This window comes from Natrix helvetica (genome assembly GCF_964273705.1).
Source record: "Natrix helvetica genome assembly, chromosome: 1".
In the NCBI taxonomy this organism is placed as follows: Eukaryota; Metazoa; Chordata; class Lepidosauria; order Squamata; family Natricidae; genus Natrix; species Natrix helvetica.
In genome coordinates this window covers 44,822,184-44,840,006 of record NC_138548.1, presented here as the reverse complement: position 1 = coordinate 44,840,006, position 17,823 = coordinate 44,822,184, and the positions used below count along the sequence as shown (strand labels likewise).

At 35.7% G+C, this 17,823-nt stretch overlaps 1 protein-coding gene across 3 annotated transcripts in view; it reads right to left on the bottom strand.

The window, feature by feature from the left end:
• DICER1 (dicer 1, ribonuclease III) overlaps positions 1–16,986 on the bottom strand; it is a 57,614-nt gene extending 40,628 nt beyond the window's left edge. For 2 of the 3 annotated variants that reach the window (XM_081939250.1, XM_081939252.1), the window contains exons 1-4: positions 16,868–16,986; positions 8,998–9,102; positions 6,632–6,696; positions 1,892–2,081 (exon numbers count right to left, since the gene is read on the bottom strand). In XM_081939250.1, coding sequence (XP_081795376.1) covers positions 1,892–2,035 — 144 coding nt within the window. In that variant the 5' untranslated portion in view covers positions 2,036–2,081; positions 6,632–6,696; positions 8,998–9,102; positions 16,868–16,986. Of the gene's footprint in view, positions 1–1,891; positions 2,082–6,631; positions 6,697–8,997; positions 9,103–16,557; positions 16,702–16,867 lie in introns of those variants that run through there. The other variant, XM_081939251.1, reaches the window with a different exon arrangement.
• Between the last annotated feature and the right edge of the window lie 837 nt (positions 16,987–17,823).

Sequence of the window (17,823 nt, the reverse complement as noted above, 5' to 3'; positions counted from 1 at the left end):
AAGTACAGATTCTGACTCAACAAGGGGTTCTGCAATGACTCTGTTCTGGATGATTTCCCAAACTTCCTCACCAGATTCAGAGACCACTTTGGATACTGTATGTGGATGGAATCTGCCAAATAACACATCTGCCAGATCCGCCAGGGCACCAATTCCATGAGAACATAGACTGAAGACTTCAAGCTCCTTGTAGCAGATCTCGATTGGAATAGGTCAGTCCAATTCAAGAGCAGGCTCAACAAGGCCTTAACCATACAACTGATACAAGGTGTTCCCCATGATCTACAAGATCTTTAACCTAGTCACTATAACAACTGAGTCTTGACTCACAGCACTGTTTAGCAGTTCCAGCCAGCCTCTTCCAACGCTTTCTTGTTATAACATTTTTCTCTCAGACCACTTCCCAGTTTTAAAAATTATTGAGAACCCCAAATAACGTTTGTTTATGTGGTTTATATTAAGTGATATTTACCGTATTAAAAATTACTATTTTTCAATGTAGGCTGGAAAATAATTTTGATTTTGCAGATCTCTGAGAGGGTTTGGGGATCTCCAGGAGTCCTAGGGCCACATCTTAAGAAACATTATTTCTAGAGCATGGTTTTAGATACCAAAGTATTTGTGTGTTTGTTAGTGAATCATGTAATCTCAGTTCTCAGTTTATACAAAGGTTTTGGAAGGCTCGTTTCACCTATTAAGACATTCTGATTAATTTGCCATCTCCAAATTATCTGGCCCCTAATGGGCACTCAGAGAGAATGAACCAATATCAGAACAGTACTTTAGGTGCCATCCCTTACAACTGGACTGAACTGCTGTCTCTCACAGAATTTGACTGAGCAACTCAACATATTCTCCATAGGTATGTCTCCCTGTCAAGCAATCTATGGTTTCCATATCCACTTCTTGCCACTGGAATTGAATTCCACTGGAATTCTCCATACTTTGAAGCCGTTCTTCTCAGCCTTGGCAACTTTAAGATGTATTGATGTTAAGTCCCAGAATTCCCTAGCAGCAAATTGACAAGGTTGAGAAATGCCTTGGATTTTCTACAAAACAGATTAATAATCCCTTCTTAAAGGAGCACTTAGATTTGACGAAGGTTGCAAACAAGCAAGCTATCAATTCTGACAATTAGAATGGAGCAAAATTTATGATAAAAGTAAAATAGACACAATGGTGGGATACGACTGGTACCCCTCCGGTACGGGCGTACTGATGCCTGCTGGGAGCACCAGGTACCGTTCCGCTGCTCTGGAGGGCCCACCCGCCGTCACCTGTATTTGAACCGATTAGGACTTCTGTGCCACGCACGGAGCCTGCGCAACACTCCGTCGAGCAGCTGGATGTCGCAGGCGGTAAGTACGCATGCGTTCACTGCGTGCATGCATGTGGTGGACCCCCGGCCCTGTTGCACCATACCAGTTGCACCGGGATCAGGAACCCACCACTGAATAGACAATGTATCCTAAATTATGCAAATCAAACAAAAGGCAAAGAACCATTTTTATATTTAGCTAAGAATAAACTGTTGATTTTCTTTTTTCTCTCTCCACCTTTCTCATTACAATAATAATCTATCAGGAATAGGTTATGATTCCCTGGTGTGTCAAGAGGGAAATGGGAAAAGCCAATAGAAACATTATATTGTATGCACTGTTCTTTCAATTAAGGCAAATATGTTGATGTAATAGTATCACTTTCTAGATACTATAGTACAGTATTCAACTTTGAAATTCCTGGACACAACATGGTAACACAGCGATGACTGTATCTTTTCTACTTCTAGTGTTAACAACTACAGACAAAAATATTTATAATGAACACATAACAGAAATATAGGACACAAACTTATTTTCATTGTAAATAGTATTAGCATTACACTTAATACCTGATATTTTCTTGGTGTGTAAATGTTATCATGAATTGCTTCTTGTTGCCATGGTAGTCCAAAAAAAGGACCCATTGGAGAGGAAGCTGGGGTCATGAGTTGTAGTCCTGCCATGTTGAGGGGTGGAAAAGCAGGGCTTTTCATTCATTCATCCAGTGTTTCTTCTCATAGCATTTTCCTGCACAGCTTACTATTGTGGAAGAGAGTACAACAACATTACAACTATTTACTAATAATTTATGCACATGTACGGATAAATATTTAAAAGTTAAAAAAAATTAAAATAAAAACTGACACACAGAGCTGCAAGAGACAATCCAAATAGTGAAAAGCTTTATATTACCACCCTGACAGGGTAGCGTTTTTCCAATATGTAAAAAAGAAGTGTACAACCTTTATTTATGTCAAAAACAAAAAAGAAAATCAAAAAGGCTTTTAATAGCATGCTGACTCTATACTTCAAAAAGCATGTAGGAGCAGGATAAAGAAACAGGCAAGTGCCAGACTAAAACCTGAATTGTTTAAAAATAAATTATAGTATATTACAATACTTATGACTATACTGGGATTAGTCAGATTCTCATCTGTCAGGTTAAAATTAACAATTCAGTGACTTCAGGGGAAACAATTGTGAACTAGCACATCTCTGAATAAGTTGAGACAAACAGGTGAATAGACTGGTCCTAAAAACCTCTTTTGTTTATCCAAAGCAACAACAGAAATTCAAGACTGTGATTTAAGAAACTGGATATTATAGGAGATTAAAGATTCGAGGTAAAAAAGAAAATTTGCCCTTTGGTTTTGGTTTAATTTACAAAATGACAAAAAATATTATGACATACGAAATATTGCAGATTGTTGAAGCATGGAATCAGAAATTAGCAGGCACAATATCAGCAATGTCTGCTGCTATGGCTAGATTATTTCCAAAAGTTAAGAAATGACAGGTGTAAAAGGGAATGTTATAAGAGATTTACAGGATAAAAAAGTGAAATAAATTTTGTCTGATGTATAAATATTAAAACTACTGGAAAATAAATAGCATGGATTGTAAGACAGAAAACAATTAAAGTGAAACCACCAATGACAAGTCAAGAAAATGATAAGAGCATTCTATTGGTTATACAGAAGAGTAAAGACTTGAGTAAGAATTTTTCCTTTCCCCCCTGTACTTTTTTGCAGCTTTTACAGGTAGTCCTCGACTTATAAACATTTATGTAGCAACCATTTGAAGTTATGACAACACTAAAAAAAGTGACTTACAACCAGTTCTCTTACAACTATCACAGCAACCCTGCAGTCACCTGATTACAATTCAGGTGCTTGGCAATCTGCAAGTATTTGTAAGAGTTGGAGTCTTCCAGGGTGACTTGATTGCCACCTGCAACCTTCCCAGCCTGTTTCTGACAAGAAGTCAATGGGGAAAGCTAGATTTTGCCTAACACCATGACAAAAACGGTCACTCAATCTGGTGCAACTCACTTATTCACAGCATTGCTCAGTGACAGTAGTTCCCATCCCAATTGTTGTCTTTAAGTCAAGGACTACTCATATTATTTCTTTATCTAAGTTTATTTAAGTTTAAATAACATTTATTTAAATTTAGGTTTAGCTTAAATTTGCTTTTACTACTGTAAACAAAATTTTCAGTATTTTTTAATTGACGATTCAACAGCAACTTTCAGGCTAAACTGAATGTTGGTTGTTCACTCATACAACTAAGAGTCTCACAATACATGGATAAATATTGACTTATAACTTCTCTTTTTTCACTTTTAAAAATCACATTATTTATCAAATTTATTCAAAAAAATTAAAATACAAAACTCCAAAAGATTTTTAAAAACAAACAAGCAAAACAAAAAGAAAACATAGCAAACAAGACATTAAAAAAGTGAATTGGAAAAAAATACTAACACCTATAGACATATTATCCTCTCAAGTTAAATAGTGATTCTACAATATTAATATCTCACCCCTTATGAAAAACAAAGGATTTTTAAATTACTATATCTATTTGCAAATTACTAACCTGTCATCCATATACTATATTAATGACAAAATAGTTAACAGGAAGAACAATAATAATTTAAAAAGACACGGTTAAAGTTTCAAAACTCTGTAGCAAATTGTTAATCAGATAATAGAAAATTTTCTATGGCATCTTATCGTTCCAAATCCTCCCAAAAGTTAACAGCAATTTGTCCTGGATCAAATATCCATGTTTGTCTTTTAATTCCATCTCTTATCAATTGTTGTCTGGTTACATATAATGTTCAATCTCCAAAATCAGTCTAGCTTCCCAACCAAGTCCAGATGAAATTGGTTCCCAATTAAGTGTGTTAAATCACACTAAGCCCTTTCAATACTCCCAGGGAAGGCCAAATTGTCACTTCTCCATACAGTATAATTCCTGTTTTTTGTTCATTTTTGCCCCTCCCTAACCTCCAGAAGCACTCTACAAGCCTCCCAAAGCCTCTGCACCCCCCCCCCTTTTTTTTTTTTTGCAAAAAAGAAGGTGCGCAAAGAGTTTGGGAGGCCTGCAGAGTGTAACAATTTTTTTTAAAAAAATTACCTCTTCAAAATCATGGTGTGTCTTATACTCCAGTGCGTCTTGTAGGCCAAAAATATACGGTATATGCAATCAACTGAATTAATCTAAAAGTCTATATAGTCCCACTTTCTTTGCGACAGATTGACTGGTTTCAAATCACATTTCTTTTGTGAATCTGAATTATCCAAATATTTGATGCATCTGAATATTTTCCACACACATTATCATTTCATCAAACTTTTTAAAAAAGTTTCAACCAAAGACTGAATATTATCAAACGGTCTTTTCAACCAGCCCTGCTTGTCAGTAATCCAATACATTATTGTTCTGTGTGAGTTAGGCAAAGTACCAAAAACACTGAAGCAGAGTGAAGAAAATATTGTCTGAATATTTTCAATCCAAAATTAAGAGAAAAGTAAAAAAAATAAACTTCAAATATTTGACAAATTAATAAAATGCAGAAACCTTGTGGTGAAAGTCTAATATTGGTATAAATGAAAGCACTTTACCATCCAAAAGCATGCCGTGTTTCCATATGGAAAAGCTACAGTTATTCAAGACAACAACATAAATCAGAAGGAAAAAGAAAACAACAACAACAGATAAAGTCCAGCAGGGGATTAGAGTAAATCAGCATTCAGCCAGCCAGTCAACTTTAAGACAAAAAGCAAAATAAAACAATGAATTCAAAAATTTTAAGTTAAAACCCAGGCATACTTAGAAAACAAACTGCTGAAAGGAAGATGGATTTGCCCAATGACCTTCCAACCGCTCCCACACTCTTCAAGATTCCCCTTCCCAGGTGGGTCCATGGCCATTCAAAAGTTGTTTTGGGTCATTCCTAAGTGCTCCTACTTAAATTCAGGAAGCAGCACTGCCAGAGAACCAGCTTTGGCAGCAAAATCAGCAGATCATCAGCAGGAAAAGGAAAAATTCCCACCATTCAGCAGCCATCTTGGGGAGAAGGACAAATTTTAACTTTTCTTATATTAGCATTCTAAGCATTTCTGGACATTTCCTATGACAAGAAAAATATGAATTTCACATTAATTTGAAATTAAACAAGATCATTCTTGTTTATTTCGTATTTTAAAAAATATTCTTTTTTATTTCAGTAAAGAGCATCTGATAAAATCTCTAAAAATAACATTTACAAAATACAGAATTGATCTGCATTTTATGTACAAAATAAAAGTACATCCAAGCAAATTCAAGGGATTGACATCTAGAATTTTTTTCTTAAATTACTATCTGTAATCTTATAATTTGACATTCATAGTTGTCTCTTAGGAAACTAAATTCTGCTGAGTAGAAGTAAAAGAGAGGTATCACTGAATGCCTTCTTATTCTTTCTATGCACTGAACTCTTTCTTTTTGATTAGTAGTAATGGGGAAACAAGAACTACATTATTAGGTCCAATGTCCAGGAGCATTCAAGATACACGGAATATATTATGTAGAACATCTAGGAAATCCCTCTAACTTTAATCTTGACACAAATATTTCCAGGCTGTCGAAAGTCTATTCTACCCCACAAAGGTCTTATCTGCCTCTCTTCTTATAGAAAAAGATTCAAAAGTATTACGCATAGGCTCCTCTCCAATGACCAACAGAATTGCAGCCTTAGTGAGCTAGTTGATCAGGATGAGGTTTAAACCAATGACTACAGTACTGCTCATTCACCTATGCTACATTGACTTTCCAGACTTAATGGATTTTGTTTATAATTTAGAGGCCATATTCAATTGAATGAACTAGTCATTTTTTTGCTACATATTTTGCACACGACTCTGAAAAACATTGAAAAAATTCCAAGTAGTAACAAAATAATTTCGATACCTGTTTATATGTGTTGTATATACAGGTAGACCTCAACTTACAAAAGTTCATTTAATGACCGTTTGAAGTTACAATAGCACTGAAAAAAGGAACTTATGGCCGTTTCCCCACACTTATGACCCTTGCAGCATCCCCATGATTATGTGATCAAAATTCAGATGCTTGGCAACTGACTCATATTTATGACAGTTGCAGTGTCCCAAGGTCATGTGACTACCTTTTGTAACCTTTTGACAATCAAAGTCAATGGAGAAGCCAGATTTAACAACCATATTACTAATTTAACAAGTACAGTGATTCACTTAACAACTGTGGCAAAAAAAGATCATAAAATGGAGCAAACTCACTTAACAAATGACTCGTTTAGCAAGAGAAATTTTGGGTTCAATTGCAGTCGTAAGTTGAGAACTACCTGTAATAGAGAACATAATAGATAGGTTACAGAAGCATATCCATTTTTATAACTTTGAAAGCAACATTATTTTTTTGGTTGTTTAAAAGAGGGTAGTTATGAGAAGAAACATAATGGCAAGCCTTACTTAATTTTGCTATGATTTCTGTTTCTATTCCTTTCTGCCACTTTGCAACATTGCAAGAATTATTTTGTTCTAAATACCCCTTGAAAAGAGAGAATCTTTCATTTTCTGCTATTTAAAAAAATCTAATAAATCTATAAAGAATGAATATTTAAATACTAAGTGACAATATTCAGACAATGAGAATTTAACTGAATGGTAAAAGTAGAATATAAATGAATATGTATCACCAGTAAAAATTTCCATGAAATTGGAGGATAATAAGAACTTGTGACAGTACTGTATTATTCTTCATCTTCCAGGCAATCTTTACTCTTCAGAATGCAAATTCCATTTAACCTCTAGTACTAATTGAATTCAGGGGCAAAACAACAACAACAACAAAATAGTGTGCAGGGCTAATAATATTTAAATGGCAAAAAAACCTAAGTCAAGGTCTGGCATAGGAAAAATGTGGAAGGGATTCATGCTTAAGAGAGCAAATACAGTGAAAACATGCACCTTCAGAGCTCAATCTGATCTCGTATCAATGATTAATATACAAATGATACAAACATTTTCCTATAGGCATATTAATTGCTATCAAATGCAACATTCATTTTATATAAACAACTACAAACTTTCTATTCTTTAATTCTATTCAATCTTTATGAAGTACCCACATACGAATTTTACTTTTTCATTTTTAAAAATGAGGATAAAATCCAAAGCAAACATGCTGTAAATTCTTAATCACACTGTTCCTATTTTTAGGAATAGGAATATTATTTATTGGCCAAGTGTAATTGGATGCACAAGGAATTTGTCTCCAGTGTATAACTATTTTTTGTACAAAGATGGTCCTCAATTATTTATTAAACAAATTTACATGGCCACTCAACTCATACACAGTTACTGGGCAGCATGCGTGCTAAAAAACTATGAATGAATAAAACTACCGTATTTTTCAGAGATGCACCTTTTTCCCCATTAAAAGAGGGTGAAAATGTTGGTGTGTCTTATACCCTGAATACAGCCATTTTTGTCCTTCAGAAACCCCGCTCCGCGCATCTGTTTTTCTTGAGGGATGATCCACATGCAGTTCCCACTGGCGTCTTGAGCTGCAGCTAAAAAGGAACTCCCGCCTGACCTAGAGAACTCCTGCCTGTCACATGGAGAATGTCCTCAACCACCTGGACCCGGAAGGCTCAGGCTCGAGAAAAGGCAGGTTGTTAAAGGCAGGTTCCCTAAATTGCTGATGCAGGACGATTTTCACTTGCAAGGGGGGGGGGAGGGGGAGATTGTGCTGTGATTGTAAAGCCCAGGGGGGAGGCAGGGGGCATAGAGGAGGCTGCTACACTGTGCTTTGGGCATTCCAAAACTCTGGACGGGCTCGAAGTACTTCTTTTCAGAGATAGAATAATTTCCGTAAGGATATTAACTTCACATACTTGCATATTGTGATTTTAAGTTACATCTGGCACTATAGTAACCTTGACTCTTCCCTTGAACTTTAGTGGCTTTCCCTGCCAATTCAGTCACTATAATGATATTCAAACATTTTGAATCTTAATGATACAAGAATTAAAATTCTGCTATCCTAATATAAATATTTTAAATCATTTGATTTAAAACTGTTTAACATCTTTGCAAAAGCCTATCTCTTAAGGCAGGTATCTGACTTAGTCAATGTTAAGGAAGTACACATAGGAAAAAATATTAATTCTTGTTAGTATTCTGGGTGGTTTACAATATTGTAAATTTCACAGAGTCATTTAGGTGAAATGAATGGTATAGAAATGTTATAAATGAATAAATAAAATTATTACAAAAATTATTTTGTTTGTCTTACAGTCCTTTGTATTTCAGATTAAAATATAAATTTATTTTTTAAATAAATATTCAAAGTGATCAATCCACATTTTTATAATAAATTATACACAATTTAATATGGACATATGGCATATAAAATTTCAAAATAATAAACATATATAGACAACTGTTATTACAATAAACTTTTCAAAATCACAAAATGTCTCTTTAAGAAGGCAATTTTGAAATAACAGCTACTAAATAATTTATATTCTCATTTCTTATAATTTTCTCTATGATCTATCTTTTCCCCAAATAAATTATTTTGTAAAATGTAGTAATGAATAAATTATTAATTCTCTGCAGATTAATAATCATCAACTTACTGTACTAATTTCTGCGATCTCTGCATATATGTTTTCTGAACTGCATTCTGACACCATTATATCTGCGTGTATGGTGTGTATGGTAATCACATCACTGCCAAGCTCCTGTTCATTTAACAGAAGAAAACTCTTGTTAAAAGACTTTAAACATTTTTAAAAAACAAAATAAAAAAATTCAACTGCAAAAGATTATCATTGCGATTTCTTCTTTGACCAAGATTTAGACTAGTTATATGAAATGTTAATTTAAAACTAAAACTTGATTTTAAAGGAATAAAGGCTCAAAGGAGTTGATTACAAGCATATTTAGATGCATGCAACTATCTTTAAATACAATCAATGTTTTCAATTAATGTTTTTATCTTACAAACCCCCAAGGGGAAGTAAATTAACAATCTAAACAGAATATATTCTACATTATAAAGCTGAATTTTAAATCAGGAAAGCTAATTTAACAGCAGATTTTTTTATATATGTATTTTTTTTCTCAATCAATTACAGGAGTAGTGTCTTCCTGGGCCTCTTCAATAGTTTTTGATATTATTGGGCAGGAATTCATTGAGCAAAGTGGAACTCCTTGTAGGTTGTTTTCTAATAGTTTTACTCTATGCTCAGGGTGGAAAGTTAAATCACTTATTGTGGGGAAACAGAGGTTGGCCTGTAGCTCTTGACATGAGGAGTACTATGAATCAGGCCTATCTTTCCTGTTTTTAGCATCTGTTGGAATACTTCTATAAAATATAGAATACAGAATAATAGAAGTGGAAGGGGCCTTGGAGGTCTTCTAGTCCAACTGCCTGCCTAGGTAGGAAACCTTACACCTCTTCAGACAAATGGTTATCCAACATCTTCTTAAAAACTTCCAGTGTTGGAGAATTCACAACTTCTGGAGGCAAGTTATTCCACTGATTAATTGTTCTAACTGTCAGGAAATTTCTCCTTAATTCTAGGCTGCTTCAGTCCTTGATTAGTTTCCACCCATTGCTTCTTGTCCTCCTTAGGTGCTTTGGAGAATAGCTTGATACTGTGGGAGCCCAAGATATTGGAATACTGCAATCATGTCACCCCAGTTCCACTTTTCATTAGACATACCCATTTCATGCAACCGTTCTTCATATGTTTTAGCCTCCCCTCCCGTCCCCTAATCACACACACACGCGCGCACACATACATACATACATACATACATACATATATATATAATTTAGTTAATTTTAAAAAATATTTTTATTACTCTGTGGGGGCCGCATTACTGTCTAATGCTGCATGCAGCCCACAGGTTGGATATATCTGATCTAAACACTGTCATGGCCTGAATGGGAGAGAACAGAACTCAAGAGTTGCTGCCAATACAATGATCATTGGTGTGCAATCTCTACCTATCAAAGAGCATGTTTGAGAGTCTTTCTGGATTCACACCACCTTCTTGAATAGAAGATGAAAGCTATGGCCAGAGAGATCTATGACAGCTTCAGCTACTGCACCTGACCCATGGTATATGCGTCAAGAGAATCTGCCTGCAATAATTCAGTCTCATTACCCAGCGACATTACTATTATATATTCCATTTAGGGCTGCCCTTGAAAATTACTGAGAAGCTACATTTGATCAAAAATGCAGTTGCCTGAATTCTTTCTGGCCCCTAGTTTTGTCAGAATACATTATTTTTGCAAAGACTGCACTGGTTACCGATTGATCTTTGGATACACTTTAAGATACTGATTTTCACCTATAATGTTCTTTGTGCCGTGGCACGGGGATTCCTACAAAATCACCAACTCCAACCAGTATTGGCTAGGCTGAATAGAACATCTAATGAGGAATTGCTACAAATCCCACATGTGGAACAGCCTCCCAGTAGAGATCAGTTTAGCCCCCTTTTATTGGCATTCTGGAAACTGCTGCAAAAGAAGTACTTTAGTTTTGAATTAACTTAACAAATAATTTGTGGAAGCAAAGACAAAATCTTGAAAAATGTACCATCAGAAAAAAGGAGCAGATAACTGATTTATCTATAATACAGGAGTCAAATAAATTTACCAATAGCTTCTACAATAAATGAGGTAAAGTTAGAAAACCCAAAATTCTTCTTTTGTATCTGTAACAAATATCAGCATTGTCCCAAAAGTGCTTTTTTCCAAAAGGCAACTGGATTTTCTTGGGAGGTTTTTTTGAAAACATTTCTCATCCAGAAAGCTTCTTCAGTTTGTTAGAACTGAGTTCTGAGTTAATACTGAAGAAGTTTCTTGGTTGAGAACTGAAATGTTTTCAACAAAAAATAAAAAATCGAAGTCCGGTTGCCTTTTGGAAAAAAATACCTTTGGGACAACCATGAGCTGGACAATTATGAATTTCAATATACAAATATCAGCTTTATAATTTACTGTGTCAAATGAAGTGAGAAAAAATTGAAATTCATCTACTTTTCAGATATTTGTTAAAGCACTTCCTTGCATTTTGAACACATAGTTACTATTTGTCTAATTAGACATTTCACTGAATAGAGGGGGGGAGGAAGCAACTGACCATGGCCATGAAAGACCAACAATTGCAATATTATCTTTTCTTGATTTCTGAATATAGAAGTCTCACTGATGTTTCTCTTTGGCCTATTTTTGTATGGCACCTAAGAAAGTTAGTTTAGTCCAGTGGTTCAGGCACCAGATTAGAAGCCAGGAAACTAATCCAGCCTTAGTCATGAAAGCTTAGTTTATAAAAATAATAAAAGTGGGTATAAATAAAATATTCCAGCTATTTTAAAATATAAACAAATCCATTGCAAATTCATTTATTTTAATATTGCCTTTTCTCAAGTAAAAATAGAAAACCTCAAATATAATAGAGAAAAGGATTAATCCTAGCATAATGTCTTCAATTTCTAAATACTTTTAGATAGTACTGATGTCAAAAGATTTGTCAAGTCCAGATCTTAATAGATCTTAACATTTGTAGTTATTAGAGTAATATTTAGAGATTTGTTCTCCGAGCCTGTGGGTTGGTTTCCAAACGTTTCTCTACCAGGCTAAGTAACATCTTTAGAAGAATTTAGGGGATTTCTGTATTTTTTTTAATTGAAGGATGATCAATCCTAACACTGATTTTTTAAACTATTTAAATTTGCTAAATCTGTTGGCATTTGTGTTTTCCCCCCTACAAAAATACTCTCCCTTTAACTCTGACTGAAATTTTTCCAGCATCAGAACAATCTAAGACCAAGACAGCTTATGAAGTGTGTGTGTTTGTTTATACAGTTTATTTTAAAAAAAACTAATAATCTCAATCAGTTGATCTAAAAAATCTTAGTATTTTAACAATTTGACCATGATGATGATAATGGAAAATAAAAAACAAAGGTAAATAACAATATAAAGTACGTATAAAGTCTAATTTCCATGGGGAAACTGTTCTATAATGTGGGGCTAGACAAACAAGCACTTCCTCCTGGCTTCTACCCTTCTCTCTCATATCCCAATAATTAGGAATTAAAAGCATTTCTTCTTGTAATATTTACATTGGATGAGTTCATTCTAGATGAAGAAAGTGTCCCAATACTTTTTCTTCACTTCTTCAAGTCTTAACTATCTTAGATTAAGAATAATTTAATCACATTTCTTACTATTACAAGCAGAAACGGAGCAACAGTTAAATATCACTTGTCATCCATCGAGGTAGATATTAACAATATACAGCCAGTGTGCTGTACATCTTGCAACTTATACTGCAATTCTCAAAATTTCTTTGCAGCCTTATATGGTAGATTGCAAGGATGAACTATCAGTTTCTTCCAGTCTGCTGAATGGACAAAGATACTAGGAAAAAGCACTCAACAGTGCTGAAAAAAAAACATTCCAACATGATGTTTGACAGACATTTGGAATTGCACATTTCATTCCCCATCTCCCAGCCAATCTTTTGCAGATCACTGTTCCAAAAATAACCCACAGAAATATCACAAAGCAAGACAAGGCTTCTTCCCTGCAATTGTGTTCAAAACCTGGAAAGAGAGCATGTCTTTTTTTTTATGTGTCTATGTTTACAAAGAGAAAGATAATAGCTATGGTGCCTCACTGTTTTATGCAAATCGAGGGGCAAAACTGTTTTCCAAATTGTATCTACTTTATATTTGTTACAATGTTGCCACTGTTCAACACAGTGCTCAAAAATGTAGTTTTTTCTCCAGTTTTGTTCTGCTAAACAAAATGTTAAACATTTGAATTGTTCAGTATTTAATTAAAAATAGTTATACCATGTGAATAATACTAGAAGATTGCACCGATATAAAGATAACTTGCCCTCTATTATGCAGCCCTGAAAAGGCTATAACAAATGCTCACATTAAAAAATGGCTGTTCTAGATGTGATAAAACTGTTTAAGAGATTACCTGTGAACACTAATAATTTTCTTCTGATAATTTGATCAAAATGAATCTTATATTCTTTTTCAAGTTTTTGCCCTATAAAGAGGTCTTGCATAAATAAAGCAAGAACACATACATGTGGAAAACTAACTTTTAGTATACCCTGTGGACATATCCTTCAGTGTTAAGGGTACTGGCAACTTCAAAAGATATTTTAAATAAAGAGTTGTTTGATAGAATCTGGATACAGTCAGCTTGCTCATTTTTTTCCACCTTGAATATTCATCACTGCTCTTAGATGCTGATGTTAAATTTCATTGTAAAATAAAGAAGTTATAGCACTTTCAATTTTCAGTCAAACATTTATTTTATGGCTTAGGGAAGTTTTTAAATTAAATTAAATTCTTCTCCTAATTAATTGCAGAAAACCATATTTGGATTATGCTAGAAAGCAGTATTAGTCTTTGCAGTTTAGCTATTAAAACTAGAGGATAGAGAAAAATGTGTTTGAATTCTCTTTCATATTAAAAAGCCAAAATAAGTCTTTAACCTTTTAGTAGTTTGAGTCTCTCTGTTCAAAAATCCAAAATAGGATAAACCAGAGGAACATCTGTTAAGACTAATCTAAAACAAGAATTGTTCTTTTCATTACAGCAAAAGATGGCAGCACAATGTTTCATACCCATCTTAAATAAATAATTTTGTGCTATAAGTATAGTATTAGAAGTTGTCATTATGGTACACATCACGTCCCTTTTCTTCTCAGTTAATACAATAGAGAACTAAAAAAGATGCCATCCTAATTTTCTATTTAAGTGATCATCAAAATGGCTGTTTCTGATTATGATGCTACATCTGCAATTATTCATTTAGCACTCCAATAACTGAGCAATATTACAACTGATTAGAATTTTGGATTTTATTGAATGGTGTACATTTGCCTTCATTCGGTGTACATTTACTTCTCTTTTTCTCAAAACCTATTCCAGAGAATAGAAATGTAGGAATGAACAGAAGCATACTTGCTTGACACTGATTATATCCCTTTGGATTACTAATGACTTTTCCATTTTGTAAACATTTTCACTATATATTAAATACTTGCTTGTTTGGGAAGGATCTAATCATACAAGGAATGCATTCATATTATTAGATGTTAACCAATTGCAATTTTTTGTCTCTCTCCATCATTTAATAGGACTATCACATACATTTATTTCTCTGCAAATCTCTGTAGCAGATCCAGTTTTTATCTTGAACAAATACTTGTGCTAAGCACATACTTTGCAGTATCTTGTTTTGCAATTCTGTATCTGCTTTCCTAAGCCACTGATTTGACTAAATTTTTGGGCTTTGTAGTGAAAAAACAAAGCATTGCATTCAGTTATAGTATATGTATATATTCCTGTCTTAGAGCAAAGTGTAATCTGGTTGTGGTGGTCTGTATCTCATAGTGTACAGATTAATAATGTCACAACAAAGTTGGAAGGGACCTTGGAGGTCTTGTAGTCCAACCCCCTACTTAGGCAGGGAACCCTACACCACTGAGGCAGGAAATCCTACACTATTGAGGCCCAAAGTAATTGCAGATAAGACAACAATACTGTGCACTGCATTACATTAATAAAATTTCCCTAAAGGTATTCTTCCTACATTGCTCAAAAATCAACTGAATTCAACTTAAAAATATGCTTATCTATAACAAAATACAACCATCACAGAGCATTTATGGAACTTTCCTTACAAATCAAATTGAGAATATAAGTGTTTACATTACCTGAAGCTTGATTTATATATTAAAAACATCACAATCAAGTTCAATCTCCTAGGATTTCCCACATTTTTAAAACACAGAAGCATTAATTCAATATATATTTACATAAAGCATTTCAAAAGCATTTTTTTAAAAAATTCTACAAAAGACTGCTATTTCCACTGTGTTAAAATCTTGTTTCCAATTTTCCAAACAGACAGAAGGCAACTAGAAATCAGAAACAACAAAACGGTTACACTGATAGGCATATTTTGTTCAGTGGCAACTTGAGAGAGAGATAGAGGATAGAGAAAAGTTAGTTTAAGAAATGCAGTTGGGGGGGGGGAATACTTGCAGCAATGTCTTGACCTAGACAGATTTTTTTTTAAAAAGCAACACAGATATGGGGTGGCATAGGTCTAAAATGAATTTAATAGATATCCTTACATCTGTTTCAAAGCTATCTAGATATAGTTGGTTGGGGACTGCCTTAATAAAATTTCTGTAGTCTGTAGTCCCACATGTTATATTGAGGCATTCTTATTTCTCAGAAACTACAGAGGGTAGTTTCTGAGAGGGGCATCAAAGAACAACCAGGGGAGGAAACTGGGGGAAAAAAGGAAAAGAAAGAAAGAGGGATAAATGTAGAATTTTCCTACGTTCTGGCCCAGACATTGCAGGAAGAGAATCTCAAAAAAATCAGCTGATCACCCTGAATAAAAGGATATCTCTAAATTCGGCGTCAAACGTCCCTCTTCTCAATCCTCTACAAAAGATTAATTTAACATGGCAAACACGATAGGTCCTGATGCAGCTTTTCAAAACTCTTAGCAAGGCTATTTACTCCTCCTGAGAGGAGTTAACAATACTGCCTCGAACTTGAAACAAAACGGCGGTAACTGTTGCGTTATCCACCCCAATTCACCCAGATGGGCGAGATCAACGACTAGTGTAACTGACAGATATTATTGGAAAAAAATTCATACCCCCCCCCCATCCCAAATTTCCTTCAAGAACGCTCAACGCCAATTTATTATAACACAAAGACATATGTACCTGGATTAACCGATTTTTTGATTTTTTTAAAAAAAGAGGAGGGGGTGGTCGTGGGAAGAAGAGAAGAAAAACCCACGGAAGCTCTTTTTCAAACCGCGCCACCTCCGGGAAAAAGAGGGGACGGCGGGTAACTTAAGGAGAGGCCTCGAGTGCACCCGCTTGGGTGGAAGACAAAGGCTGCTGCTTTTTTCCACGCGTTTTTTCGACCCGGCGTTCCCAAGTGGCGCCCAGCTGCTCTGAGGAGAGGAAAGAAAGGCGAGTCCAGGCAGCATCAGGTGCTGGGCCCCCCTCGGCCCTCACGCCGGGGAGCAAAACCTGAGAAGCTCCAACTCGAGCCACGGAAGCGAAAGCAGAGGCGGAGAGCAACACAAAACGGTCAGCGGCGCCTCCTACCTGCCAGGTGGGACAGCCCGGAGTTCACCCGGTTACAGGCATTGTGCCGCCATTGGTTCTGCCGCCGCCATTTCACCTTAGTCGCCGCCTCCTCCTCCTCTCAACTGTCAGGTTCCTCCATTTACCTGGGGCCGGCTGCGACAAGCTTCCTCCCCGCCCCTGCCTACGCAAAAGAAAGGGTCCCACCCCCGCTTTCGTCGAGTAAGGCCCAACGCCACGCCGTCGGCGCAAAACCACGGTCTGAAAAGTCAACGCCTCTAGCTCGCCCGGCAGCGTGTCCCAGCTCGCGACATCCACGCGACGAACTCACCTCCTAACATCACGGCGCGTCTCTCTCTCTCTTCTTTCGCTCTCTCTCTCTCTCTTTCTCTCTCACCGCGTGCCCTTTTCTTTTCCCTGTCCGCCTCCTCGCTGTTTACTCAATAAAATAAAAGACCGGGCGCGATTGGCGAGGAAAGCCGGGTTAGAGTTCAAAGGTGGAGAGATTAGCCAATGGGAATGCCGGAGACGGCCAAGAGGTTGGAAAGCGGCTGGGAGAAGGAGGCGGAGTCTGCAGGAGAAATTCACGTGCGCCGATGGCCGGATCTTAGTCCCCGGAGTCCTTTTCTTGCCTTTTTCCTTATTGCAGAAGGCAGAGAGTTTGTATTTTTAAGCTGTGTTTGCGCCGTCGGTGTGGAGTTAGGTCTTCTCGACGAAAGCGAGGGTAGTGCCGGTCGAATGTATGGAAGCTGCAGTCTTCCTACATGTAACTCGTGATTACAAGGGAGTTTCAAAAAAGCTCATGCATCCTAGAGGCAAAATTTAGGTTTTATTTATTTAATTTGTCACTCATGTACAGGATAATAGGAATAAGAATAAATATGAATAAGAGCACAGGAAATGGGTGCAAATAAATGGGAAAGTAGGACAGAGACTTTGCTGGTGCGCTTATGCATTCCCATACTGACCTCTTAGGATGGGGTGAGGTCAACAGTAGACATTCTTAAGTTAAAGTTAGTTAGTTTTAACAAAATTAAATTAAATTAAAAAGTTAAATTAATAAAATTAACTCTATTTATCTACTAATTATGCCGATCCCTTTCAGAGGAAGCAACATGCAGAACATGGAAAAACTATAAAGTCAAAGAAATAGATAAGAAAGATACTTATATTTAAATGTATGGAGATTCTCGGGCATCCAGGTTGTCGCAAAGATGCTTTCTCAAAAGGCAACGTTAAATTGCTTTGAAAGCATACTGAAAAATGACTGCTGTATGTATAAAAATA